Here is a 20,107-nt window from a genome sequence, read left to right as displayed (position 1 = left end):
ATTTTACGTCCAGGACATAGATCAACACATAGGGTGGGTGCCCATGATGGGGAGGGGAAGGAAGGTGGGGAATGGGTGGATGGAGGGGGGAATAAAGCAAAAGAAAACATCATTTGCTACAAACTGAGTATAAATCCTGGAACCCTGGACCTGAAGCCCTAATAATAATATTACTTTAAAATTGGTGATAATTATGGGGCGCCTGGGTGGCGCAGTCGGTTAAGCGTCCGACTTCAGCCAGGTCACGATCTCGCGGTCCGTGAGTTCGAGCCCCGCGTCGGGCTCTGGGCTGATGGCTCAGAGCCTGGAGACTGTTTCCGATTCTGTGTCTCCCTCTCTCTCTGCCCCTCCCCCGTTCATGCTCTGTCTCTCTCTGTCCCAAAAATAAATAAACGTTGAAAAAAAAATAAAAAAAAATTGGTGATAATTAGGGGCACCTGGGTGGCTTAGTCTGTTAAGCAGCCAACTTTGGCTCAGGTCATGATCTCACGGTCTGTGAGTTCGAGCCCCGTATTGGGCTCTGTGCTGACAGCTCAAAGCCTGGAGCCTGCTTCTGATTCTCTCTCTCTCTCTCTCTCTCTCTCTGCCCCTCCCCTGCTTATGTTCTGTCTCTCTCTGTCTCTCAAAAATAAATAAATATTTAAAAAAATTTTTTTAATTGGTGATAATTGTACCTACCTCACGGTAAGGACCATGTGTCTGGCCATGGAAGGCTCTAAAGCTTTACAGATAAGTTTCAGCACTTCTGCGTGAGTCTCTGGCCCCCTCTCAGGGGTCACTCCTTCTAGCTTCCAAGCCTTTACTCAGGCTGTGTTGAAGCTGTCCTCATGCCGACTTCTCTAACCTCTTCAACCCGGCTGTCAGGTTTCTTTAACCACCCCGGCCCCCTGTGATGATAGCCTGTGGAGTCTCAGGTACTTTTCATTTGGGGCTTGAGCACAGAGCCAGGGTGTAATAGGGCCATGAAGGGCAAGTCCTAGTTCCTCTTCACAAACTTTCCCAAAGATCTGCTTACATCTGACCCCCACCTCAGTTTCCATCGTACTGCGCCCAGCCAAGACAGGTACACCAAGTCCGAAAGTGTTAGAAGTGGAAGGGAACATTTATTGAGTGCCTACTATGGGCTAGACCCAGCACTAAGGCCTTGTGCTTTTGTTAATCCCCACAACCATCCCTGTGAGGTGGATGGGGCCAACCTTATGGGACAGATTAGGGAATGGAAGTCACCAAGAGGTGAGAACACTAACCAGACAGGAGACCTAGGTCTGTCTGGCTCCCAATCCAAGATCCGAACAAGCAACTTGTTCAGAGTCTTAGGGCCAAGACTGGGACCCCCATCACCTACCTCTGACCCAACTGTCAGTGGAGATATGTCACACTGGTGATCCAATTCCTGCCATCAGAGGAGGGGCGACCCTGCCATTTAGAGTCTTAAAAAGGCCCTCTACGCTATTGTATGTGTACTTTGAGGTAATATCTCAGGAGAAATAGGAGGTTTCCTCAAGTTCCTTCACCTTTTTTTGAACCTGTTTCTCAAACTGTAAAATAGGAGGAACAAGAGGTCTCTGGGCTCTGGGAAGTCTTTTCTCAGTCTGTCAGCAGGTGGAGCCCACTCCTCATCTGTCCTTTGGCCTCCAGAAAGCTGCAGGAGTGGTGGGAGAGAGGGGCTGTCCCTGGCACCTGGGGCTAGTGACACAGTAGAATGTTGCCCACCCAGCTCTGGCAGAGGGGGGCTGGCTGAGCCTCCGGCAACTGCCTGCGATTTTGGGGGTCCCGCCCCCTGCAGGACATTCTCGGTATTGCAGGGACTGGAGCGCCAAGGGCGAGGTCGGACACTCCGACCCCGGGAGGGGGGCCCTGGGGCTGGGGTCCCACAGGCAGGAGCGAGTGAGACACAGGTGGGATTGAGGATGCTTCCCCGCCTTCCGCATGGGTGGCGGCTACAGGTAGTTGTCCTCAACCGTGTCGCCCCCACCCGGGGAGTCCCTGGCCTCCTCATCGGTGCTCTCATCGTCCGGTGCCAGCGCCTCGATGTCATGCGTGATGTCGGCCAGCAGCCGGTGGAAGGCCTGCGCTTCAGGCCGCTGGGCCGCCCCGTCGTAGCTGCGCACGGCCGACGCCGACGTGGAGCTCATGCTGCGCTTGATGCGGCCGAAGCTGTCGGTGAGGATGCCCCCCTCGCGGATGCCCACGCCCTCCAGGAAGCCCTCGAAGTAGCCAATGTCTTGGTCCGGGATGAAGGGCCGCATCCCTGCGGGGCCAGGGGCAGAGGGACGCCTCAGGGTTCAGCCCTTCGCCTCCCATCGTGGAATCACCTTCTCCGGAGAACCGAGTTCAAATCCCCAGCCCGCCCGCTCTCTGGCTGTGTGGTCCTGCACAAGTTCCTTGACTCTGAGCCAGAGAACAATGACCTAATGCTCAGCACATAGTAAATGCTCACTACACATTAGCTTATCGTTATTGTCATTATTGCAACTGCTACTTTCCCATTTATTAGTTGTGTGACCCTCATTAAACAGCTGCTCTGGGCCTTACTTTCCTCCCTGTAGAACTGAGATGATTGCACCTCTTCTCCCAGGGGGGGATGTGACGAGGGGCCAGCACACTGCGTGCTTCATACAAGTCAGCTTGTTTTGCTTCCATCTCCACTCGCAAGCTATGTGACTTTAGCACTTTACTTTGCTTCTCTGGGCCTCATTTTGCTCATCTGCCAAATGGGGGCAAATGAGAGTTTCTACCTTCCCAAACTGAAGCATTCAGTGAGATGATGCTTGACAAAGATATTACCTGTTAGCTTATTAATATTATTCCTGTTATTATGATCAGCCCTCCTTACCAGCTGTGTGATCTTGGACAAGTGCCTCAGCCTCTCTGAGCGTCAGCTGCCACATGGGGTAAATGGGGAGAATATTCCCCCCACCACCCCAGCTTTGCTATGAAGGTGAATGGATATACCAGTGCTCTCTACTGATGGGCTGTGACTGCAAGCAAGTCCCTCCCTGCCCTGCGCCTGTCTCCTTAAATGTGCCATGGATTTCATGATCTTGGCTTTATCGGAGGCTGAGGACTAGGAGAAAATGCTTCTAGCCTGATGCCTAATCGGGAGTGTCGTGGACCAGTTGGGAGCAGGGTCCTTGCCTGATCTCGGGGGGTGTGGCAGGGGGCTCACCAAGGAGGAGGAACTTGCGCCGGTCCCCATAGAGCTTCAGCAAGCCTGAGCAGTAGTCCTGGATGGGCAGCCCCAGCCGGTACTCCCGCAGCAGCATTGCAAACTTCTGGATCTCGGGGGGCCCTAATTTACTCCGCAGCTGTGGGGACAACATCCAAGGTCAGTCCCAGGGAGCAATCCCCACCCAGCCTTTGCCTAAAAGACCCAAACCCTCTGTAAGGGTGTATTTGGCCAACATCTCCCCCAAAACCTTTCCCATGGCCTACTGGGGGGGGGGGGCATGCAGACACTAGGCTGAATCTAAGCACGAGATGTGCCTGAGTTCAAATCCTGGCCCCTTGGTTGATCAGCTCTGTGATCTTGGGTAGGGGGCAACCTCCTTGACCCTTGATTTTCTTATATATAGTAAAGATAATGATGGCACTTCCCTCTTTGGCTGTTGAAAGGATGAAAATAAACGCATAAAATGTGCTTAGAACAGTGCCTGCTCTACAGACGACACACAATGAATGCTAGCTGACATTAGTGAAGGCTTTCATAAGCTGTCCAGTTTACTTTCCTAACCTCATATCCGCCCCCCCACCACCCCGCCCCCGATCTTCCAAGGTCTACTTCAATTATGTCCAGGAATATTCAGGATTCCTGAAATACTCTCTGTGTTTTCTCCAGCCTCCAGACCTTTGCTTGTGCTGTTCACATTCCCTGCTCACCGTGACCATGTAATCCTGCAACTGCTCAAGGCCCAGGCCGCTGTGGTCGCTGCCGCTGCAGTGGGAGCCGTGGAAAGAGGGTGTGGACGTACCACTGTAACACGCTTCAAATGTATCCTGGGAGCCATTGCTGCAGAGACAGGCAGAATGGGGCTCTCACTCACCTTCCTCTAGCTCCTCTCCCTACAGCAGGTGGGGGTGGGAGGGCACAGCTACTGATGCTCTGGGCTTCATCCTAGATCCCATTTTGGCCTCCAAAGCCCCACTTATCTGGCCCTTGGCTGCCTCTGAAGCCTCATCTCACCCTTGCTCTGTGTGCTCAGGCCTCTCTGCCATCTTCTCTAATACTTCAAGTACCTCTTTACCTCTGGGCCTTTGCACATGCCGTTCCCTCTGCCTGGAATGCCTCTCTACCCCATCTTTTGTCCAACTAACGCTTACTCATCATTGGAGCTTAAATGTCACCTTCTCGGGAAAGTTTTCTCTGACCCTCCCCTCCCCATGACTGGGTTGATCCTCTGTCAAATGTGGTCACAAATTCATAAGTCTACCCATGACACGCAAGGCCTTCCCAGATCCTCCCCACCGACATCCACGGTGGCCTCCTGGCTGCTCCTCAAATGCACCAAGCTTTGTCCTCCTGCTTCAGAGCCCTTGCACTTTCTGCCCCTCTGCCCGGAGTGCTCTTCCCCTCTCCTCCTCTGGGCCTCGGTTCAAGTTTCATGAGCTCTGAGAGGCCCTCCCGACCCCCAAAGAGGTAGGCTCCCCATGGGTCTCTCTCAGTGCTCTGAAGTGCTCGTTCTCTAGTTATCGTTAATGCTTATTTCTGTTAAATAATGACTTCATCGTCTCCTGTGCTAGACGCTGCAAGTGTGCTTGCACGATAAACCATGCAGGAGCAGGAACCTTGGTTTCTTATTTGTTGAGTACCTACTGCGTGCCAGTCACGGGTCTCATCCTTGTATGGTTCCCCACCGTAACCCTAGCACACAGCACAGTGCCTGGTACATGAAAGGTACTCAATAATTCTTGCTTAATAAAAAAATCAACCTGCCCAAGATCTCATGGTTCATGAGTTTGAGCCCTGTGTCGGGCTCTGTGCTGACAGCTCAGAGCCTGCTTCAGATTCTGTGTCTCCCTCTCTCTCTGCCCCTCCCCCGTGCATGCTTTGTCTCTCTCTCTCAAAAATAAATGAAACATTTTATTAAAAAAAAAGAGTAAAAAAAAAAATTAACCTGCCTTCTGGTTTCTAAATTGTTCCAGAACCATCTTCTATGATTAGCTACAGAAAAGCAGTGTAGCATTGTGGTTAGGGGGTGTGGACCTAGAGCTAGGCTGCTTGGGTTCAAATCTGAGGCCTACAGCTTGACCTTGGGCAAGCCTGCTTAGCTTCTCTATTCCTCAGTTTCTCCATGTGTAAAATGGGATGACAAACATTGACGTCATCAGAATTAGAGGAGTCTATTCGTACAGCGCTCAGAGTCATAGACTAGAAGCAATAAATAAACAGCAGCCACTGTAATGTTGCTATGTAGATTTTTCTTGGCTGGCTCAGTTGGCAGAGCATGTGACTCTTGATCTTGGGGTCATGAGTTCAAGCCCCACATTGGGAGTAGAGTTTACTTTAAAAAAAAAAAATGAAGTGCTTTATAGAACAGCACTAGGCACACAGCAAGCACAAATGTTAGTCATTATCATGACTCTAGCAGATCCAGATCTGGCAGCAGATATCAGGTTAAGGACTAGCCCAAGGGCACACAGTATAAGGAAGCCACAAATATTGACACAGAAGAGGGAAAAAATAAAAGTAGGGCATATATTAGTGGCAGAGCCTGATATCTGTCAAGCCAGAGGCCTTAGTAAGAGAACTAACTTTGACCAACTTGTTCCAGTTTGCCTGGGACTTTCCTGGTTTTAGTATAGAAAATCCCAAGTCCTGGGAAACCCCTCAGTGCTAGCGTGGTTAGTCATACCAAACAGAACCCTGGACAATATGGCCAACTGAGTTTTGTTTTGTTTGTTTTGTTTTACCTCCTACATTTTCCAGCCTTGAGGCGGCTAGCTGTGACCATGTGACCAAGTCCTGGCCACTAAGACATATGCAGAAATCATCAGGCCAGGATCCGAGCGAAGCTCTTTACAGACATCCCTGGCATTGCCATTGTGATAACTGGAGCTCTGACCATCATCTTGGTCCATGAGGTAACTCTGAGTACGGAACCAGGTGCCGAGGACCTGTACCCTCGATGACCATAAGGGCCATAAACTCCTGATCTGTTTTACGTAAGAGGTGGGGGGGGGGGGGGAAGCTCGATCTTATTTAAAACTCAAATCCTTTTTAGGGTTTTCTATTACGTGGAATTAAACCAAAATTAGTTTTTGGCATTAGCTGTGTTTTGGGACTAGGCAGGCCACTGTGTCTGGATGACTGGCAGAGAACTACAGGCCTACGTGGAAACCACTCAGGGTTCCGGTTGTCCCCCAGGCCTCTTAGGGTCTGGGTCTGGATCCTATGAGCTCACTAGAGCCTGGAGAGGTCAGTTCGCCTACCCTCCTCAGGGCTCAGGGCATCAGCACAAATCGAGGTGGGGTCCTTTTCACCCACCCTTTCTTGCCCACTGGGAGCTCAAGAATGCCTAGAAGAGAGACCCTATTTGTGCAAGGTGGGGGTGGGGCGGTACCCACAAGGAGCTGCAGCAGCTGAAGTCGGCGTCATAGGCGTACGTCCCGTCTGTGCGGCAGCTCTCACCTGGGGTCAGCAGACAGAGGGGCTGTTAGAGGCAGCAGAGAAAGGACCAACGTCCCCAGCTCCCTGAGCCCCCAACCCCAGTCCCACCCTACGGTTGGGATGGTGGTTGGAGCACGGATGGCCTTGTAAGCAACTGTGAGGGTGTTAGCTTTTACTCTGAGTGCAATTGGGCAGCTGCTGGAAGATTTTGACCATGAAACCTGCCCCCATCACCAACTCACAGCCAACCTTGGGCAACTCACCTCCTCTCTCCCTGCCCTCAACTTCCCCAAGGTTGGGACAATACCACCTGCCTGCCTGCCTTGCGGGGGTGGGGGGGGGGGAGTGGTCTTGAGAACAGCAGGTGAGGGAACAGGTGAGGGGATGTTTTGAAAACTGTACATGTCTGAGGCGAGAACAAAAAAGAACTTTGAGGGAAAGGAACTCAAGATCTCCAGAGAATAGCAGCACTGTTCACAGAGAACTTGCTCTGTACCTAGTCCTGTTACTTCTCTGACTCCACTAGCCTTACCCTTCTGATCTTGGCTCACCTCAGTGTCACTTCCTCAGGACACCGCCCTGACTTCCCAGGTGAGGCTGGTTCCTCAGTCTATGTCTGCAGAGTACAGCACGTGGTTACATTTTGTGTCCCTATTTACTGTCGGCCTACCTAGCAATGCAAGGCTGTGAGGGCAGGGCCACACCTGGTTTTGCTCACCAGTATGTCCTGGTGATAGCAGGTGCTCAATAAATACTTGTTGAATTTGTTGGGGGTGCCTGGCTGGCTCAGTCAGTAGAGCATGTGACTCTTGGCCTCAGGGTTATAAGTTCGAGCCCCCAAGTATAGAGATTACTTAAAAAAAATTTTTTTTAACGTTTATTTATTTTTGAGAGAGAGAGAGACAGAGCATGAACGGGGGAGGGTCAGAGAGAGGGAGACACAGAATCTGAAACAGGCTCCAGGCTCTGAGCTGTCAGCACAGAGCCCGACGCGGGGCTCGAACTCACGGACCGCGAGATCATGACCTGAGCCGAAGTTGGCCGCTTAACCGACTGAGCCACCCAGGCGCCCCTAGAGATTACTTTTAAAAAATTAAATCTTTAAAGAAAAAAAAAATGAATTTGTTGGAATGTTTGTTGACTCATTTATTTATCCATCATTTGCTCATTTGTTTATCTCATCCTGTGAGAGTTGATGAACTATCCCAACTTCCTAATAACCTCAGTTCCTACAGATGGGGGTGCCTGCAGAAGTAATGAGCTGTCGCTCTGTTCCTGGAGCTTTGCAGACAGGGACCACGTTGAGGGGGCTGCGGCTGAGGAAATTCACTTAGCAGCCTTGAAGGCAGCATGGGAGCAAGGCTGTTGCAGATAGGAGCTTTAGAAATCAGACACACCAGGGTGCCTGGGTGGCTCAGTTGGTTAAGTGTCCGACTTCACCTCAGGTCATGATCTCGCAGTTTGTGGGTTCAAGCCCCGTGTCAGGCCCTGTGCTGACAGCTCAGACCCTGCAGCCTGTGTCTCCCTCTCTCTTTGCTCCTCCCTTGCTTGCACACGTTCTCTTTCTCTCTCAAAAAATAAGCAAACATTAAAATTTTTTTAAAAAATAAAAAGAAATCAGACACACCTGGGTTTGAATCCTGACTCTGCCACTTACCAGCTGTGTGACCTTAAGCAATGCATTGACTACTCTGAGCCTTAATGTCCTCATCTGTAAAATTAGAATCATAAGGTCTCAAAGAAGTCTTTTATCTAGGAGCACCTATGATGTCCCTGGACCTCTGCTTGGCCCATGGGATACAGTGGCAAATAGGACCGACAAGGCTGCTATGAGTCACAGTGGTACTGTGCTTGGCACATAGTTGGTGCTCAATAAATGCCTCTCCTAGTCTCATTCTCATTCTAGCCTTTGATTGCGTTCAAGGGTGGGCCTGGAAATCTTGGTTTTGACCTAGAATCCTAGCGGGGCTAGACAGCTCAGTAAACAGACAATGTGTGTGCTTGCATTTCTGCAAAGAAGGGACATCAGAAACAGAAGGGAGAGAGAAAAGTTCAGCTCTGAGGGGCTCATTCCAAATCTGGCAACCAGAACATTGTGCAGACGCTAAGTTTGAGGTCATCGTGAAAACTGACATTTCATTTTAACTACATAAGGGGGGGGGGGGGAGTACACTGTAATTGCGGTAGAGATCAGGGCCTCTACGGGCTTTCATCGGCCCTGAGTCCCGGAGTCCTCGCCGGCCTTTTGGGATGTTTCACAGGAGGGGTGGCCAGGAGTTCCAGTACTCACTGCGACTGCACAGCCACGGCCGCTCAGGCGTTGATGTGTAGTGGTAGCCGGCCCGGTCCACGCACTCAATACTCTGGTCCCCGTAGATGATCTGGAAGACCTGACAGATGAGGGCACAGGATTCCTCGGCAGCATCCTGGCCCAGGGAGGAGGACAGAGCACTCAGGGCCTCTCCAGTGCCCAGGACACCTCTGTTTCCTCAAACAGTGTGAAGAGGTTCACAGGGCCACACGCGCATCTATGGGCACCTTTAAATCGACTTGCAGAGCATTTCCTATCAAAATTACATGGCCACCCTCTGGGTCTTAGACTCCTATATAGAGTCCAGCAGCAACGCTAAGTCTTCTGCTCTGAAAAACGCACCCCAAACTTCTGGGGGATTCATAGGACCTCCTGAAGCCTATCTAAAATAAGCCCTAGTTTAAATTTGTCAGTAGGAAGTTGGGGCTCAGAGAGGTAAAGTGATTAGCCAGCACTAGAACCCAGGTCTCCTGTTACGTACTAGGAAGAGGAAGAATCACATGTGTGAAAATTTTAGACTCAACATAGTTACTGCTACTGGATGCCATATTTAGATATGAGCTTCCTGGCATCCAGGGCAAAAATGGAAGTAGGATGAATACACAAACCTCAGTCTCCTGATAGAAGGCAGGAATTTCAATTCTTGGGTGAAACTTTTTTTGAGACTGCAAATTTGAAGGGAATTTGCCTAATTTAATTCTTTATGTGTAAGCAAGAAACACAGAAAGACAATAACTGATGAGACCATCTTCATGATACTATTTCATATTTTTGCCTCTAAAAAAGCCCAGGGTATACATTAAAATGTAAGCCACAATAGGCAGGATTGATCCTTATAATAGAAATAGGCAGGGAAGAGAGTATTCTTATTTTATAGTTAAAGGCACCGAGGCTTAGAATGGTTAGGTAACTTGCCCAGGCTAATATAGCAAGTTCACAGCGTTGGTTACTACTGGCACTCAGATTTTTTGACTCTAACTCCTGTACCCTCCTTGGGACCACAAGGCCTTGGATAGGAGGCCAGGGAATCAGATACTCCTGGAATGCAACTCTTGGTTTATTTAGTCATTTTGCAAATTCTCATTTAGTCCTGTTTCAGGCACTGGGCCAGGCTCTGGGGTCTCAGATGAGGTCTGTATCCTAAAGCCCTCACCATCCAGTGCGATAAACAGAGCACACTGTTCCCTCTGCTTGGAATTCATTTTCCTGGCTTTTCGCCTTGCTTTTTGCTCCCCTTCACCTTTCAGTTTAAAAGGAGCAAACTCTCTCTATGCAAACTGGATCTCCTCCTTCATTACCACTGCAATCTGCTTGTTTTCTTTTTGGTCTGCATCCTAAGGTATAATACTATAATATACATTATTTCACCCATTTGTTCAATACTTATTGGGTGCCAGGTGATATCAATATCACGGTGAACCATCCAGAATGCACAGGTCTCTTGTACTCTCTAAGGAGACCAGTCCAGCTGGAGTAGAGTGTATAAAGGGGGACACAGAAAGAGATGAGGCCAGAGAAGAAATGGACTTCAGCCACCACTATAACGTGGGTGGTCTTACAAGCAGTTGTAAGGACAATAACTTTTCCTTGGAGGGAAGTGGGGAGCCACAGGAAGATTTTGAGCAGTGATAAGATGTGACTTATGTGTTAACAGGACTGCTCTGACTGTGGGGGGGTACAGATTGTAAGCGAGAGGCAAATCTGTGATCTGGATAACAGAAGATGGGCCATGGACCTGGGCAGGGGCAGTGGAGGGTGGGGAAACGTATATAGGTTTGGGATATATTTTAAAAATAGGGCCAATAGAGTTGACAGAATGGATATGGGCTGTGTGAGAACGAGAGCAGCCACAGATCACTGCAAGGTTTTGGTCTGAACAATGGAAGGACAGAGCTGCCATTAATCAAAACAAGGAGACCAAGGGAGGAGCAGGTTTGGGGGAGAAGATTGGGTGCTTAGCTTTGGATGTGTTAAGTTAGTGATGGCCATCAGCCCACCGAATGGAGAGGCTGATTGGAGAAACATGCCTGGAGATTTGGTGAAAGATAAAATTTGGGGAGTTCTCGGTGTTTTAAATCCATGAGACTGTTTTGTTCACTAAGATATATATAAGGGAGCTGGGGCTGGGGCGGGGGGGAGGGTTGGGGGCCATGGGTCAGAGGAAAAGTTTAGACAGCCTAGGGCTTGAAGGTGTCTGCTAGATTGTGAGCTCCTTAAGGGAAACCACCAAATATGTCTTGTTCATCTTGGTATCCATAGCACCTAGCCCAATGCCTACGACAAAGTCGCTGCTCAGTAAAGATGGTCAAATGAATAAAAGCAAGGATGAATATGAAGCAAGGGGGGAGGGGAGGGAAGGCAAGAATGGAAGGCTTCTGCCTTGGGTGACTGCCATAGTTAACAAGAGTATAGGCTCTGAACTTCCTGGATCCCAGTGTTGAAACCACCACCTGCTTCCTGTGTGATGTTGCACAAATTACTTAGCCTCTGGGTCTCAGTTTCCTTCTCTACAGAATGGGGATGGTTGTAGTATTTGCCTCTAGGGGTTAGTCAAAGAATGAAATGTGTTCATGCTGGTTCCTTGTCTGGCATGGGTTGGCATTCCATTCATGCTGGTGATTAGTGTCCTCATGATTGTTACTGTGGTAGTGCTGACATTGACGACGTGGGAGAAGGAGCAAGGCTGGAGGAGGGGGTCTGTTTTGGCTATTCTGGGTTTTCATCTCACCGGGACAGCAAGGGGCAACAGTCCTGGAGGTGTCCAGGCTGGAGATTAGAAGCCCTTTGGCGTCGTGGGCACACAGGTAGTACCTGAAGTCCTAGGCAGGGCCGTAGGAGGGGAAAGGACAGAGGCCAGGGTAGACCCCAGGAACAGGGCGGGGTGGGACGGGGACCTGCGCCCTCCATCGCCGGACGTGCCCGGGGAGCACGCCGCTGGGGCTCCGGGTGCCCTCGGGCTCACCCTGTTGGCCACAGCCAGGATGACAAGGTTGCAGTAGGCGTCGGGGCTGGGGTCCTGCGGGTCGAGTGGGTTGGAGCCCGGGTGGCGCCGCTCCCAGCTGCCGCCGCCGCCGCCGCCCGCCTGCCTCCGCTCCCAGCTGCCGCCCGGCTTGCCCGCGCCGCCGCCGCCACCGTGCCGCCGCTCCCAGCTGCCGCTGAACGTCTGCCGCCGCTCCCAGCTGCCCGACGCCCGCGCCCCGGCGCGCTGGCGCTCCAGGCTGCCGCCGCCGCCGCCGCCGCCGCCGCCCCCGGCCCGGGCCTCTGCGCCGGCGCCCCCGCCCCACGCCATCCGCCAGTCCAGGCTGCAGATGGTGTGGCGCCGCTCCGTGGTGCCCACCCGCCGCTTCTCTGGCGCCGCGCCCGGCGGGCCTGGGTCGCGCCCCGCGCCGCCGGGGCTGGCGTCGACGCCGGCTGGCACCGGGTCCACGCCCAGACCTAGGAGTGGCGGGATGGCGGTCAGGAGACCTGGGCTAAGAGCCCCCCACGAGGCCAGCTGGGGACGAGCGGCGCGTGGCCCCACCTCTGCCTTCTAAGTCTGGAGGCCAAACCCGCCCCGCTCCGTGCCCTTACTTTCGGGCCCACCCCGGCCTCGGCTCCACCCTGGTCTTGTCCCGCAGGCCTTTTCCACCCGCCACACCTCGCTTGGCTTCTGGTCTGAGGGCGGTGGCCAGGCAGTCTCCTCCCTCTGTTTGGCCCTACCTCGGCCCCAGTCTCTAGTTTCAGAGACCTCTTCTTTGATTCCGGTTTCCCCTCAACCCCGCCTCTGGCCCCAGGCCACGCCCCTAGCCTGGCGGGGTTTGACCTGTCCCGCCGAAGCCCCAGCCGCGAGCTCCGCCTCTCTGGCGTATGGCCACGCCCCTGGATCTGACCCGGCTGCTAGCCCGAGCTCTCTCCGACAGCAGCGATCTCGCTCTGTTTGACCAAGCGCTTTAACTTCAGGTCTCAGAATTTGGGCTCCTCCAACCTTCCCAGGCCCGGGCACCTGGCCTCAGGCTGGTGGCGATCCACCCTTCAACCGCAACCTTGGGCCGCGACTTCTTGCTTATAGCCATGGCCTGCCCTTCGTCTCAGGGTAGCGCGCTCAGGCCTTTCCCATCACACACCATCCATCCTCAACACCCCCACCTGCCCGCCCCCGCCTTTCCCAAGACTAGACGCTGGGTCTTTTCTCACCCTGTTCACCTCCCAGCCCTGCCCCTGGCCAGGCCCCGCCAGCTGTACCAGTCTTAAGCACCAGCAGGTGCAGCGCGTCGTCCTGCAGGTAGGAGGCGGCGGCGATCTCGTGCGTGGGGATACGCAGGATTAGCTCTTCGTTGTCGCGCCAGGTGAGCAGCAGGCAGCGGGCCGACAGGCTCAGGATGCTGTCCTGCTCCGCCGTGGTCTTCAGCGGCAGCTCCTTCAACTGCTGCGGGGTGGGTCGGATCTCCTGGGTCCCGGAGGAACTCGGGTGGGAGAGGGCGAAGGGGACAAGACCCTGCCCTCCCCCCCTCTCCAGGGCCTCACCCTGGCGGTGTCCAGCAGCTGCAGGAGCTCGTCCCGGCTGGAGGGGTTCAGTGAGGAGGTGACCCAGGTGAGGTGGCCCAGGAACTGGATACAAAATGAGGGAGTGGGTGGGAGAAGGGCAGAGAGAAGTCACTTTGAAGCTTTGGAGGACCCAGACCTCCTCACTGAGGCAATGTAGATAGACTGAGGTATACATATCTGAATTAATAATAACCTGATAATAACTCTTAAGGTGGTCACAGAAGCCAGACCCAAAAAATGATGCCCCAAATCAATCAATAATTCTCCATCCATTCTTAGTTATAACTTAATGTTATCACAAACTTTAAGTTACTCAATGTAAGAATTAACTTTTTCCATTAAAATAATGGAGTAATAGGGGCGCCTGGGTGGCGCAGTCGGTTAGGCGTCCGACTTCAGCCAGGTCACGATCTCGCGGTCCGTGAGTTCGAGCCCCGCGTCGGGCTCCGGGCTGATGGCTCGGAGCCTGGAGCCTGTTTCCGATTCTGTGTCTTCCTCTCTCACTGCCCCTCCCCCGTTCATGCTCTGTCTCTCTCTGTCCCAAAAATAAATAAAAAACGTTGGAAAAAAAAATTAAAAAAAAAATAATGGAGTAATAGTTTTGTTCTTCTAGGTGAATTCCAGCAATCAAACTGTTTTCTTCTTTTATTCTCTATGAAATTTCTTATGTGCACCGGTTAGCTTTACCCTCCATATATCGTTGCCAGGTAAAATACAAGATGCCAGTTAAATTTGAATTTCACATAAACAGTGAATACTTCAAAAAATTTTTAAAGTATTTTTAGTCCCATGCAATATTTGGGACATATTAATACGACACAAGTAGTTATTGCTTATCTGAAACTCACATTTAAATGGGCAGCCTGTCAAACCTGACACTCCTATCCCCATAGCAATCTTCCCTGGGCAATGAGGATTCTCCACTGCTCTTTCATGGTGCTCTTGAAATAGAAGAAAGGCCTTGAGTGATCTAAGTCCTCTGTGGCTTGCTGAGCTGGGTTCCTTTACCCTGGAGACTGAGTACTGACAACGTTATTGCAGTAAAATCTCACAGGAAGGTATGGCTTTTGCCATCTGCTCTCCCTTGTGGGTAGGTTTTGAGGCTCGTGCTGGGATGACAACACTGAAGCTGAGCAGATGGACATCATTTGCTGAAGGGCTGCAGCATAAGGCAGGAGCTAGGCTAACTTGAACCCAGGTCTCTTTCCTTTGAGCCTCCCCTGTGTGAGACTGGGCTGGTCAGGGCTTGGTGTGGGGGAGAGGTGCAGTCTCTCCTGACGGGATCCAGAACATGCTACCCCAAAATATGGCACCTCGGCTTACAGAATATCCTAAGTTTGAAGAAGTTGAAGAAAATGGTAGAAGCAGGAAGGTCCCTCTGACCTGCCCCCACCCCTACCTTTCTTCCCTGAAAGCAGAAGATGAACCTCCCACATGAAAGGTACCTTCCCTGTACCGGAAGGGAACCAGACATCCTTCTCATGAGGGAATTTAGGGCTGAGAAGGCTGTATAAACAAACCTTGTTCTTTCTTCACCCTTTACTACCCCTAGCCCCCACCCCTCTGCCTTGTCAGTTCTTCACAAATTAACTGATTGTAAAAAAGATACAAAAGCTTCATGCTCTGGTCACTTCTTTGGTCCTTCACTCTCTCGCGAAGGCTCTCATGGACGTGTAAACATTTAATAAAATGTGTACGCTTTTCTCCTGTTAATCTGTTTGTCAGCTCAATTTTCAGATCCTGCCAGGGACCCTTAAGAGAGTTGAGGAAAACCTTACCCCTCCTTTACCCCTTGCCCCAAGATTCTGCCCACCCTTCTCCTCATCCCACACGTACCTTGACCTCTTTCTCCAGATAGTCACACAGCAGAATCTGGGGGTCGATGAGGTAGTCAGGGGGATAAAGGGGCATCGAGTGCAGGGGCCGGCGACTCACGCTGGTCCGAAAGGCTGCCCGGCGTGCGGCCTTGGGGAACACCAGCCTCCGGATGGGGGAGACAAAGCCCTGGGGGTGGGGGTGTGCAGGAGAAATAACAGTAATAATAGCAACTGACGTTATCAAGCACGTCCACATTCAACATTTTAACTATTTCCCTATTACCTGATTTAATTCTCATAGACTCTGCAGAAGGGGTACCTCTGTGATCCCCATTTTATGGATGGAGAAACTAAGCCTCAGAGGGAGAACTAGCCGAGAAGATCACCAGCTATTAGCAGTAGAACCAATAGTCTGGCTCTAAAATCTCCATTCTAAACACCCAGATGAGGGCGGAGACCCTGCTAAGGCCCAGGCCCAGGCCCAGGCGTAAGGAGTGGGTCCAGGCTGGGACAAGTAAGAAAAATATTGAGATTCAGTGTGGCTGAGGGGTGCCTGGGTGGCTTAGTCGGTTAAGCGTCTCACTCTTGATTTCAGCTCAGATCATGATCTCACAGTTCCTGGGACTGAGCCCCACTGACAGCACAGAGTCTGCTTGGGATTCTCTGTTTCTGGCCCTCCCCCACTCATTCTCTCTCTTTCTCCCTCTCTCTCAATAAATAAACTTTAAAAAAAAGATTCAATGTGGCCGAGTGGTGAATGCACAGATATTTGTTAAGCTATTCTCTGTGTTTTCCTAAAAATTAGAAATAGTTAATAAGTAAGGGCACCTGGGTGGCTCAGTTGGTTAAGCGTCATGACTTGGGTCATGATCTTGTGGTTCGTGAGTTCGAGCCCTGCATTGGGCTCCCTGCTGTCAGTGCGAATCTCGCTTTGGATCTTCTGTCTCCCTTTCTCTCTCTGCTCCTTCCCCACTCATTCTCTCTCTCTCTCAAAATAAGTAAAAATAAACTTAAAAAAATAGTTAATAAGTATGTTTAAGTAGAATCCAGCAGGCACTTGCATAAAAATGGCCTACAGCAAGGTTAAAGAAGCCAATTCCAGGACTCCAGCCCAGCCCAACAGAATCTAAATCTCACAGGAAAGCACTACTCTAGAGCAGTTCTTAGTGTATGGTTCCTGCATCAGCAGCGGCACCAAGGAACTTAAGAGATACGCATATTCTCGCTTTCCATCCCAGACCTATTGGATCAGAGCTTAGGGGTAAGACCCAATAATTTATGTGGGTTTTTAAAAAAAATTTTAATGTTTATTTATTTTTGAGACAGAGAAAGAGGGACAGTGTGAGCAGGGGAGGGGCAGAGAGAGAGGGAGACACAGAATCTGAAGCAGGCTCCAGGCTCTGAGCTGTCAGCACAGAGCCCGACGTGGGGCTTGAACACAAATCATGAGATCATGACCTGAGCTGAAGTTGGCTGCTCAGCCAACTGAGCCACCCAGGCGCGCCCCCCCCCCCAATAATTTATGTTTTAATCAACACTCCAGGTGATTCTGATGCGTGCCCAGCCCAGATTTTAAAACCAGTATCATGGAGCCTGCATGAGATATATGGAGGTTCTGCTAAATGAGAGCACATGGTCTGGGAAAGGGCGTTCCAGGCAGAGGGCACGACATGTGTTGAACGTCTGGGGGCTGGCAGGGCTGGCTGAACATGATGAGCCTGGAGAAGGGTGGGAAGAAGATTCAAGCCCACAGAGGGCTTGAATGTCAGCTGTGGAGCCGGGACTTTATTCTGTGTGTGTGAATATGTGTGTAAGAGTGGAGTGTAAAGGTAAAAGTTTGGTCTGTGGCCCTCAGTGGTCCAGCCCTGCCCACCTCTCCAGCCTTATCTTACTGTCCCCTCACTCCTGCCCTCCAGCTACAGGGCCATCTTGTTTGCTACATTCCTTCCCACTGAGAGCTTTTGTACACGCTGTTCCTCCCCCTGAAACACTTCCCTACCCTGTCTCCTTCTGCCCATTAGATCTCAGCTCAAGCTGACCAGGCTAGGGCTGGGTCCCCTAATATTCTGTACCCCAGCACCACGTATGGCGTCTCTCATGCAACTTTGTATTAATTGCTTTTCTTCAAAGTTGCCTTCCCCCAAAACGCTGTGAGCTCCAGGGAGGGAGCAGAGACCTTGTCTGACTTTGCTCACTGCTACATCATCACCAGCACCAGGCACAGTGTGGGGCACAAAATAAGTTCTCAGTGCACATCTGCAGAAGGAATGAGCCAAGAGAGAACAAGCACCTAGGTCTTGGCTCCCTTCTGAGCCCTCACGATTCACATAGCCTGACCTAGGATTCTTGGGGGAAGAGGGATGGGTGGGGGTGGGCGCTGGAATCTGAGGGACTCCCTGAATGGCAAAGACAACCAGGTGAGGTGTCCAGGGAACCAGACTAGAAAACTTCTGACAGAAAGGAGGAGTGAGGATCTGGGGGGGCAGGGCGCAGACGAGGCTGGAACCCAGCAGGGGAGCAGGTAGGTGTCTCAATCTGGATAGACAGCCTCATAGCACAGAGCTGCCCTGGCTGAGGTCCTTCTGTCTGGGAGGTAGGGAGAAGAGGAATGGGTCTGTTGGGTGTCTGTCTGTCCCTCAGTCTGAGGAAACCCCAGGAAAACTGTGGCAGCAGTTTGAGAGTATCTCCCAAAGTCATCTGTCTGGCTGGGTTTCCCTGGAAGGTGCCTGAGTGTCCCTTCCAGGGATGGCAGAGGCCATTGAGAGCCGGGAGACAGGTTAGGGAGTTTGAGCCCAAATGTCTGGTTGCCCAAGGGTGGGAAGGACGGTCTTTCCAAATGAGAAGGAAGACTCTATGCCACTCGCTGCCCATCACCCCCACCCGGGTTCTCCACTTTACTCCCTCCAGGGACATTTCTCTACCTGGCATCCCTCCCAACCTCCCACCTACCTTTTTTCCTTTCTTGACTTCATATTCCATGGTGAAGCGTCCCCTCCACTCCTGCCACCCTCCTGGCCAACCCCCTCCACCCTCTCCCCCCACACAGTTCCTTTGTTCTTTTTCCTGCCTGGTCGGAAACTCCACCAGCCCTGGAGTTCCTGCCCCTCCCGTCTGATAGCGAGTGGGGGGTGGGGGGATGGAGGCTGGTGCAGGATGCAGCCTTGGGCCCCTCCAGCTGAAGGGTGGAAGGAAACCCAGCCAGAGCAACTGTCCCGGGGAGAACGCCTCCAGCCTGAAGCCAGAAGGCTTGCTGTTGAGGGGCGCTTGGGAACTGAGTTAGGCTAGGGATGGGTCCCCTGATTTGGAGTCAGAAAATCCCAAATCCCAACCCTACTTCTGCCACTGACCTTGTGGTGTGACCTTGGCAAAGCAAGTCAGTTCCCTTCACAGCCTCAGTTGCCCCCTCCTCTCTATAAATTAGGAATAAAATTGCCTCCCTCTCTGTGGTGAGGAACATATGCAAAAGTGGGTAGGAAAATGCCTCCCAAACTATAGGATACTTAATTAAAAATTAATTAATTAAAAATTAATCATTACTCTTTTTTTTTTTTTAATTTTTTTTTTCTTCTTCAACGTTTTTATTTATTTTTGGGACAGAGAGAGACAGAGCATGAACGGGGGAGGGGCAGAGAGAGAGGGAGACACAGGATCGGAAACAGGCTCCCCAGGCTCTGAGCCATCAGCCCAGAGCCCGACGCGGGGCTCGAACTCACGGACCGCGAGATCGCGACCTGGCTGAAGTCGGACGCTTAACCGACTGCGCCACCCAGGCGCCCCTTAATCATTACTCTTAAGGAGGCAGTATTCATGGGCTTTGAGGACAGGCTGCCGGAGTTTGAATCCTGATTTCGCCAATTACTAGGGTGATGACCTTGGACAAGTCCCTTATCCACTCGTTTCCCCATCTGTAAAATGGGCATCATGCCGGTCTGACCTCACGGTGACCTTGTAAGGATTAAATGCACTTAGAAGAGCTCCTGACACATACGAAGTGCTTCGTGAATATTAACTACTTCCCTATCTATGTGTCTGTGTGTCCCGGGCTCTTTTTCTCTCTCTTGGGAGAATCTTAGTGAGGCAAGTTTCCTTTTGTGGTTCTGTGCTGAGCACTTTACATATTTCATCTCTCTTATTCCTTACAGCGTTGGGGTATCGTTATACCTATTTATACAGATTTATACGTCAGCCTCAACTGCAGAGGCTGACCCGAGAAAGTCATAGCGTTTGTAAGAGGAGAACCTGGGATTTCTGGAAAGTCTGGATCTGAATCCTAGTTCCTTACCTCTAGGGCCAGTGTGCTCAGCCTGTCCCACCCAGGACAGTTGGGGAGGTTCTGACTGACCCATCCACACCTCCATGACACCTGGGTTCTAGAGGTCCCAGTTTGCTGTATGATCTAGGGCAGACTGCTTATTGTAACCTCTCTGGGTCTCACTTCCTCATCTTTCCAGTGGGAGCAACGATCCCAAATACCCTGCCCTGCAGTCAGAGGTGTGGCAGGAAAGGCATCTGACTATGCATGAGACAGAGCAGCTGGAAATTGTGAAGGGCAGGGGCTAATGCATTGGACTGTTTTGAAGCTCGAGTGTGCCAGATCAGTGCCCACAGGAGTGAGAGAGAGCTCCCCACTGCCTCTGGGTGTGAGGTCCACGGAGCCTCCAACCACTAGCCTTCCGCCTTCCCTCCCTTTCGGGGGAGGAGAAATAGTCCAGGCTGCTTAGTGCTAGCTCACACAGCCCCTCCCTCCCGCTCCCCTATATCCGGCTGTCAAGTCCCAGCATCAGGAAGTGAGATGTCCAGCAGCCCGCCAGGCCCAACAGGAAGAGGCTGGGATGTGCAACCCCAGCC

General features: G+C 51.6%; 1 protein-coding gene across 2 annotated transcripts; it reads right to left on the bottom strand.

Moving 5' to 3' along the window:
• Nucleotides 1-1,081: 1,081 nt before the first annotated feature.
• Nucleotides 1,082-18,303, bottom strand: CCM2L (CCM2 like scaffold protein). Of its 2 annotated transcripts, none has more exons than XM_086701947.1 (10): nucleotides 18,209-18,303; nucleotides 15,279-15,446; nucleotides 13,422-13,505; nucleotides 13,140-13,323; nucleotides 11,881-12,353; nucleotides 8,898-9,033; nucleotides 6,565-6,628; nucleotides 3,880-4,009; nucleotides 3,170-3,308; nucleotides 1,082-2,251 (listed from the first exon to the last, which is right to left on the bottom strand). In XM_086701947.1, exons 1-10 carry the CDS (start codon nucleotides 18,236-18,238, stop codon nucleotides 1,941-1,943), a joined length of 1,719 nt encoding a protein of 572 aa, XP_086558073.1. In that variant the 5' UTR covers nucleotides 18,239-18,303; the 3' UTR covers nucleotides 1,082-1,940. The 2 variants fall into 2 exon arrangements, with proteins under 2 accessions (XP_086558073.1, XP_086558074.1); XM_086701948.1 differs by having other exon boundaries at nucleotides 8,898-8,988.
• Between the last annotated feature and the right edge of the window lie 1,804 nt (nucleotides 18,304-20,107).

Source organism: Puma concolor, chromosome A3 (genome assembly GCF_028749965.1).
Source record: "Puma concolor isolate L17-30 chromosome A3, mPumCon1.1.hap2, whole genome shotgun sequence".
Taxonomy (NCBI): Eukaryota; Metazoa; Chordata; class Mammalia; order Carnivora; family Felidae; genus Puma; species Puma concolor.
Note: the sequence above shows the minus strand (reverse complement) of the source record. Positions and strands in the feature narration are given on the sequence as shown.